Source organism: Myotis davidii, unplaced genomic scaffold, assembly GCF_000327345.1.
Source record: "Myotis davidii unplaced genomic scaffold, ASM32734v1 scaffold616, whole genome shotgun sequence".
Taxonomy (NCBI): domain Eukaryota; kingdom Metazoa; phylum Chordata; class Mammalia; order Chiroptera; family Vespertilionidae; genus Myotis; species Myotis davidii.
Window position 1 is genome coordinate 1,326,324 of NW_006291965.1, and position 8,541 is coordinate 1,334,864.

The 8,541-nt window shown below is 41.9% G+C and overlaps 1 protein-coding gene across 4 annotated transcripts in view; it reads left to right on the plus strand.

Annotated features, from left to right (window-relative positions):
* Window positions 1-54: 54 nt before the first annotated feature.
* Window positions 55-8,541, plus strand: part of TRPM3 (transient receptor potential cation channel subfamily M member 3) — a 457,422-nt gene continuing 448,935 nt past the window's right edge. For 2 of the 4 annotated variants that reach the window (XM_015565000.1, XM_015565007.1), the window contains exon 1: window positions 350-536. In XM_015565000.1, the coding sequence (XP_015420486.1) occupies window positions 447-536 (90 nt within the window). In that variant the 5' untranslated portion in view covers window positions 350-446. Of the gene's footprint in view, window positions 537-8,541 lie in introns of all 4 variants that reach the window. The other 2 variants (XM_015565001.1, XM_006765282.2) reach the window with 2 other exon arrangements.

Here is an 8,541-nt window from a genome sequence, read left to right on the forward strand (position 1 = left end):
CCCCACAAACCAAAGGAGCGGAGCAAATGGCCAGGGTTCTCCCCCAATGCCTGCCCCGCGCTTACGGGGAGGAGAGCGGGCGAGGGAGCGCGCATTCTGAGCAGGCGGCTCTGACTCCGACCACAGGCTGCTTCCCCAAGGCGGCTCCTCTCCTTCCAAACCGCGCGTCCCCTCCCGGAGCAGCGGGCGGTGTGCCTCCAGCCCGCCGCATTTGGTATGCAGGAGCACGGCTGCAGGCAGAGGGGAGGTGGCTTTCTCAAGGAGCTTCAGTGGCTCGGGCAAGGCCACTTGACTAGTCTCCCAAGTTCCAGGGAGCCTCTGCCCTAATGGAATTTGCAGATGCGGAGATGACCAGGGGATGCCAGGGTCGCGGGGGACCGTTTATTTTCTAGGCATTGCTCAGGTTTGCAGTTTCCATTTCTCCTGGTGGAATTGTGAAGGGGGTCATGAATCAAACGGATGCTCCCCGACCCCTAAACTGGACCATCCGGAAGCTGTGCCACGCAGCCTTTCTCCCATCTGTCAGACTCCTGAAGGTACTGTAACTTGCTGCTTTGAATGGCTCTAATTGTGGCTTTTAGGTGTCCACACCCAACTTCGCACGTGGGCCGGGACACATATTTTGGGGAGCAGAAATGCATGCAGTCCTGCTTGACTCTGTTGCCCATGGCTGGAAGGAGGCTCTCAGTGCCCCTCAGCCCATGGTGTCAGGGAAGAGAAGGTGGTCTGAGCCACATTGGAGAATGAGATTGTGGTTTTAGAGAATGGGCTTCCTGAGTGCTCCCCCACCCCTACCAAATACCCCTAAAATAGAATTAATTAACTTCTTTGGGAAGGTGGGAGCAGCAGTGGGAGTGAAATCTTTTACTCCCCTGTGTTTGGCTCCAGGGTGTGTTTTTTCTGTCCCCAGGGAAGCCCTTTCGACCCACTTTCCCTTTAAATGGAACCTGAGAGAACAAAGGATTCTCCTCATTATTTAAAAAGTCCTGTGTCCTTAGGTGGGTGCTCAGGTAAAGACAAACAATGAACCTCATCCAATTGTGACTTTTTTTGGTGTTCTTGTTCTTTTAAAAAAACAGCATGATAATTTTAGTCTCCTAAGTGAAGTCAGTAGTGAGAAAGTATTGTTAAATATATCCTGAATGGTGCCTGGAGCTTTCTCTCTCTCTCAAGCTCCGAGTTACACAAAAGAATGGTACTACACCTGAGCTAGGACTGCTGCCATGTGTCTGCAGCTCTCCTCTGTCTGGAAGCAAATACATTAAAGATACTGAAAAGCCCTGACAACTCCATAGTAATTTACCTTCATCATCTGCCTGTGGGGAAATAAATACAAATAAATTTTAAAGGTGCAGAAAACAAATATTATTCCCCAGAAAAGAGAACGTGGTAACATTTATTTGGGAAAAGTGCTAATCTCTGGATGTCCCACAGCCATTTGAAGTTAAAAAAGGGAGGCAAAGTTCTTAGTTCTCTTTTTCATATAAACATGATATTTTGATTTAATGACCACTGGACGTTGATTCCAGTCAGCCATAATGAAAGATTAAAGAATTAGCCCTGAATAAACTGCACTTGCAAGGTGTTTTGGTGGTGGTATTGATTTTCTTTCCTGGAGCTGTGTGTTGGTTGAGTCAAGTTTGTCAAGGGCAATTAGTTCTGTATAGCTAAGTGGCTTTTCATAATGGAGTATGTATTACCCACCTTCTGAGTTTCCCTTATTCTGTTCAACACAAACTGCCCCCACTCCTGTACAAACTCCCATTATATTGTTGTCATGGTGATGGTTTGTTTCCCTAAAAGAGTATTTAGGAGGAAAAGCAGGTTTGGGGATGGGGAGTGGGAGAGAAGCTTTCTTGGATGTAATGCTTTCCTGTATTGGAACCACGTGTGTGATAGGGCATGAAAAAGAATGAGACCAGGGAACCCAGAAATAAATGAAGGTAAATTCCCCTCCAGAATCACTACTGAATCAAGGCTCTGGGGCAAAGAAGGTTTTGGCAAATCCAACTATGATTGTGAAAATTGATTCTAGCAATTTGATGTGCAATGAGAAGCATTTTTCAGTTAAAGTTAGTCATTGGCTTCACCCCAAAATAGTTTTTTTAACTTACACAATGAGCTTAACAGGTGTGTGTATATCATCCTTAATATATATTAATTAATATTGTAGTTTTTAATGGAAAATGTTATTCATCATTTACTTGTCACAAAACCAACAGAGAAGTACTTGCTTGAAGTAGATTATTTTCAGAAGACCTATCATCTTTTTTAATTGAAAGTACTGTCCATCCTATTTATCAGCAGACATTGTCAATACTACACAAATACTGTTGTTGGCATACAGCTCAATCCTACCACCCTTGGTTAACATCCTTTATTAACATGGTGCTTTATACCAACCCATTCAGTAAAGGACATTAATGAGTATTCTTCCAACTCTTTCAGTTTCCAACAGACAGGATACATTTGACTAGAGAACTTCTTTACCAAATGACATCTGGATTTTTGAAAGATCATAGCTATCCTAGGAGACTTCAGATATTGAGCATATTTCAAGATCTTAAAAAATGAAGTGATACCACCTTCTTTCAGCAACACTTAGAAAGAAATGAAAACTGCTTTTGTATATGAGTAATTGCAATGTCGACATTCTGGATATGAATGTTATATAATTTCTCCCCCCTCCCCCACTCTGGATTGTTGCTGTCTTATCTTTGCTTTGTTAGTCCCTATGCATTCTTGCCCGGCTTTTATATTTCAAGTAAAATGAAAGTTCCTGAATAATCATTTGCATCTTTTGATCAATATTTTCCCTAGTTTAGTCTAGAAGTTAAATATTTAATAACAATAATTCTTACTATTCTTCCCTTACTTTCTGCTCCCTTTCTCCCTTCACAATCTCTTATTCTAACTCCCTCACACTCCCACCCTCCCATGTTAATTTGATGGAAGGATGCTCTGTAGTCCACTGAAATCCTAACCTAACAAACCAAATTCTCCTATTCAACAGGTATATTTTCTTATCCTACCAGGCATTTTCCTAATGTGGTATGCCCTTTTCAGTGCCCTTGCTGGTCAGTAAGTGCAGTGAAATCATGATGACATGATCAGATTTAGCTAAATTCAGATCACTCACCATTTCTGACAGACTGAGCTCAAGCCAGTTTCCCTCCCTATCTTTTCCTTGAAAATGTGTGTTTCTTGGCTAACTTTGTTCAGTACCATGCCAATGTTCAGAAATGGCTTCATAATTCTGTTTCCTGTATTTCTCATTTCCTAATAGAAACAGGATACTAAAGAATCAGAAGGGGAAGGCCACTATCTGAAGCATGAATTAAACCTAATGAATGTTGGAATATACTGCATATTCCTTCTGAAACATCTCATGTGTTGTGTGGTCCATCTCTGAGCAAATTTTGAACATGCCAACCAACTCAAATTTCGAATTTGGGATCGCATTTGGAAATAAGATTTGAAAACGAATTTCTGGACAGGCACATGCTGATGATAGCCAAAGGACAGAAGCTGTTTTCTAACGGCTACATTTCAAAGGGGATTCTTTCCAAACTGTTTCTCTTTGGTTGTTTGCTTCATTCTTATGTGTTTCAAGATTTCATCTTACTATTAATCACACAAAAAGTCAAGTGTATTCCAGTGACAGCATACTCCATATTCATTATCAGATCTGCCTCTGCCATTGTTTTACTTGGGAGATTTTACTCTGGTAACTTGTGTTGAATTATAAGATTAATCTTAGGGCAGAGAGCTTTCTTTGTATCAAAGGCTTGGTGGTCTTATGAAAGGGAAGCCTTTTCAAAAATAGGTTGCACTAGGGGAAAAGAAAGCTCTGTACTCGTAGCAGATTTTGTATACACATGTTAAAACCAGTTTGTTAATGAAGACCAAAAGATCAGTATGACTTTAGTATTTTCAGAGCTTTATGCTAAGAAATAATATAATTTTGCCCACTTTGAGCAATATCAGAAGGAGATTAAAGAAATTACATTCTGGACTGTTAGGCCTAATCACAGGGTCCTAAGTCTATTGTGTTCCTAACCAGCTGTGTGACCTAGGTAAGTTACATAACCTCTCTGTAGCTTGGTGTCCTTATCTTTACAATGAAGAGTTTACATCTCGGCTTGACTTGGAACCAATGCTGTGATTCCCTGTGACGAAGGCTGCCATGCCTTGTGGGCACTGAAGAGCATGCTTTAATGGGGCTAAAAACAATTAAGCTGAATCAGATATTAAAATGGAAGAAGGACTAGAACAACCATCAGGGCTTAAATCATAGAGGGCTTTTTCAGCTAAACTAATCCATTTGACCGTTATCCTGAAAGCTCCAAGGTGCCAGTAAAGAGATTTGAACAGGGAGGTGACGTCCCAATTCACATATTAAATACAATGTTCTGGGTGTAATGTCTAGAATGGATGGGAGATGCTGGGACTGAAAGCTAAGAGATTAGACTAGAAGCCTGGAGAATTAATGAAGTCCTGGGCTAAGGCTATAGTAATGGAGGTAAAATAAAAAGGGCCTTGTTGAATTGATGGTCTGTGGTGGAAGGAAGAATATAGGACAACTTCTGAATTTCTGTTTTTGCTGTCTGATTGGATGGTGGTCCCACTGCCTGAGAATAAAGATCCTGGGAAGGAAGGACAGAGCTTCTCACTTTGTGGTTGGTTCTTTAGCAAGCTAGGAAAGGTACAGGATTTACCTATTCTAATGAGACTGAGACCAATAAGGAATATAATTCCGCATCATTGATAAGTATGAGTTCCAGTGAATGTTTGATAGCGGACCTATTTGAAGTAAATCATATACAATAAGTAATATGACTTCTAATTTTCTTAGGTTGTACTTTTGTAACTTATACCCTGCCTTCTTATGCATAGTAAACTCCCCCTATTTTGGAATCCAATCAAACAACTCAGTTTTGTTTTATTTTTTCTCTGTTCTCTCTTTTATGTCACCAAAGAAGGATTAATAAAAGTGAACTGGGTAACACAAGGGAAATAATGGGAAGAGTAGTGATCAAGTTAAGCTATCAGATCACAAATTCTGCCAAGTACTCATCTTTTCTACTTTTGTAATTCCTCAAATGGTAATCAATATCTATTATATTGTCTCTTAAGCATAGCAAGGTCCTAACAACAAAATGAATTGGATCTGCCTTCTACAGTTGAGGCCAGGAATTCCAGAAACTGATTTCCCTTTTGTGTTTTCTTAGAAAACAATTATATTGAGATTCATTTAAATTTGAGTTTTAAATGTATGACTTTCAAAATCTCCCTTACATTTATAAAATTCTGAGTCTTTACATGGCAGGTAAAATAATATCAATGAACCACATGCTAGTGAGTAGCACTTAAGTTTCTACTCTACAGCAAGAGTGGAAATACATATCTGATATATCCAGACATGCTAGTGAATGGTGGCAAGGAAAATCAGGGAATTTGGTATGACCGATTCCACTAAATGCCTTAAAGATAGGAAACTTGAAGAACAAATTCCTTTTAGGAAAATACAGTGTGTTGTTAGGCAAAATTTTAAGGGCCTGATAACAAAGAAACTTTTGTCCCTCCATCTCAGCACATCAGCCTCAGATTCCCTTTAACAAAATCTAGAAAGAAAAGAAATTGTGCCCAAACCAAAACCCAGGAGAGAGAAAATTTATCTAGTGTGTTTCAAACAGTGGCTCCGACACAGAATGCTGAACAGTGACCTTGCAACTTGCCTTTCTGTGAAATGTTCCTCAGGCAACCTGAAGGAAATTCCTAAGGCAACAAAACCCTCCCTGTCCCTCCGGAGAGCTCTGTCTTCCAATGCCCTCTATTGTGGAAGAAAGAACGGGAGTGTGTGGTCCCTGGGGAGTGAGGGAGGATGTAGCTGGGAGGTCCAAGTCCAGGGCCACTTGGCTCCGGGATGACTTGTGGAGTCACAGTAATTTGGGGCAGGGTTTGTCTCCAGGGAAAGAAATCTGCCTTCCCATGACTTCAGGCAGGACAAGAGAACTGCCTGTGCCACGGTGGCTTTTCATCTCCCCCCTCTCTGCTTCTGCGGAATAACTTCAACTGGCTCCAGCTCATCTACAGACATGTAGATCATATCCCCTTTTCATCATCTAACATATAAAGAGTTTTAAAGACCGTGGCTAACAAAAGTGTTCAGTAAATGTTTATTGAAGAATCAAGGAATGAACAATCACGTGAATGATGTATGAAATCCTAAGGATGCTTAGGAATCACTCAGGGAGCTTGTAAGCAAAGCAAACATTAAAGCCCACCCGCTGGGTGCTGACTCAGTAGGAAGGTGGTGGGCCCAGGACTTTGCATTTGGACAAGCTCTCCCAGGGATTCTGTTGTGAACAGCTCTTGAAAGCATTGAGAAAAGCTGCCATAGATTGAGCTGAGCTGGAGGGAAACTCCACTAAATGCCCTTTCGTATGCTGGCATCTGGGCAGAACAGCACATGTGTTAGTCAAGAGTGAGAGCAAAAGGTTTTAAGTAAACAGTTAATGAGTTTTCAAGATTTAATCATGAAAGGTTATTTACAGATAGAGAAATAAATTTGGCTGCCCTGTGTTGGTTTATAGATGATATAACATCATAATTTTAAGTAATGTCTGTCCATATTCTTTTTATATTTTGTTTATTTATATCTATATGTATTTTCATGATTTTTTAAATCAAGTGACATACAATATTAGATTTTTCTATCATATTGAATTTATATGGAGATATGATTGTGAACCAGAGCTTCCAAAGATAGTGTCCATGGTTAAGATTCTGCAGCATCCTATCTATGCCCCCCCCTTTTAAAAAATATTTTTATTGATTTCAGAGAGAGGAAGGGCAAGGGAGAGAGAGGGGGAAACATCAATGACAAGAGAGAATCATTGATCGGCTGCCCCCTTCCCCCCCCTCCTACTGGGGATTGAGCCTGTAACCTGGTTATATGTCCTGATCAGGAATCGAACTGTGACGTCCTGGTTCATGGGTTGATGCTCAACCACTGAGTCATACCAGCTGGGCTGCCTGTGCCCCTTTATCTAACATTCCCTATGATGGCCCTTGGGATTGCAATGCTTACTCAAGTGCATGTCCCTTAAATCCCAATGTTACATGATAGTACTAAGTAAAAAGTGGCCAGTCTTCTTGGGGGCCAAGGCCAAAGCAGCCATCACTGATGCCCACAATGAATGGGAAAGAACACTCCCATTCTTTTGTCCACAATAGAGGGCATCTGAAGACAGCTCTCTGGAGAGATAGGAGGGTGTTTGTTGCCTTAGGAAGTTCCTTAACTAAAGTTTGACATGCTTGCCCCTGTGGTTGTCAGAAATTAAGGAAGAAAGGGATCAAGAGAGAGGAGAGTAAGAGAACATCCAGGGCTTACATTTGAAGTTAAAAGTAACTTTTTAGCCCTAAAGTTTAAGCCCGGTTTGGCTTAGGGGATAGGCCTGTGGACCAAAGGGTACTGGGTTTGATTCTGGTCATGAGCATGTACCTCGGTTGAAGGCTCCTTTCTGGCTGGGGCCCTAGTCAGGGCTCGTGCAGGAGGAAACCAATTTATATGCTTCTCTCACATTGATGTTTCCCTCTGTCTTTCCTTCTCTCTTCCAGTATCTCTAAAAAACATCAATGGGAAAATATCCTTGTGTGAGAATTAAAAAAAATTAACTTTATATTTGAAAATTTTAAAAAATAATACCTAGTATTGAATATTAAATATGGAAAATTGAGCTGAACAAAAAATTTTGGCTCCTGAGCTCATAGGAAAGATATAATACCAGAACTGATGGGGTAGGGTGGGGGCAGGTATAACAAAATCCCTAGAAGGGGGACATTTAATTTTTATGTTTATCACATCAAATATATGTTCATAAGCATTTAGGAATTCTGTTCCAACCAGTGGCTCTTCTCCACTTCCATTTTCAGAGGCATGTGCTTAAGACTTGCAGTTTACGGATAGCATTGCTTCTCTTCCAAATAATTAAAAAATTTTCAAGGTTTAATTAATAGACAGATGATAGGTAGACAGATAGATATAGGAAGGTAGAGGAAGGTAGAATTTTGTTGTTTATAAATCCATTAACAGCAGCATCTTATATATTGAACTAGAGGTCCGGTGCACGAAAATTCCTGCACTCAGGGAGATCCCTCAGCCCGACCTGCGCCCACTTGCAGTATGGGAGCCCTCAAGGGATGTTCAACTGATGGCTAAGGCCCACTCCCCACGGAGAGTGGACCTAAGCCACAGTCTGGCCTCCCGCTGCAGGAGGTGACTGGCGGACCAATCAGGGGACGGAGAGGGCGGTGATTGGCCGCCCTGCCCTCGTTTGCGGCACAGCCGCCCATGCCCACGCCAGGCAACCCTGGCAGGCCTATCTGGGGACAGTGCTGGGTGGTCCCGCCCCGAATCGCCCTATTGCTGCTGCTGCTGCCCGTGGCCTCCCTCTGCCTGGAGGTGACTAGGTAGGTGATCAGGATGGTGCCAGCCCCCATCACCCCGCCAAGGCTGCCAGCCACCCCCCCCCCCCC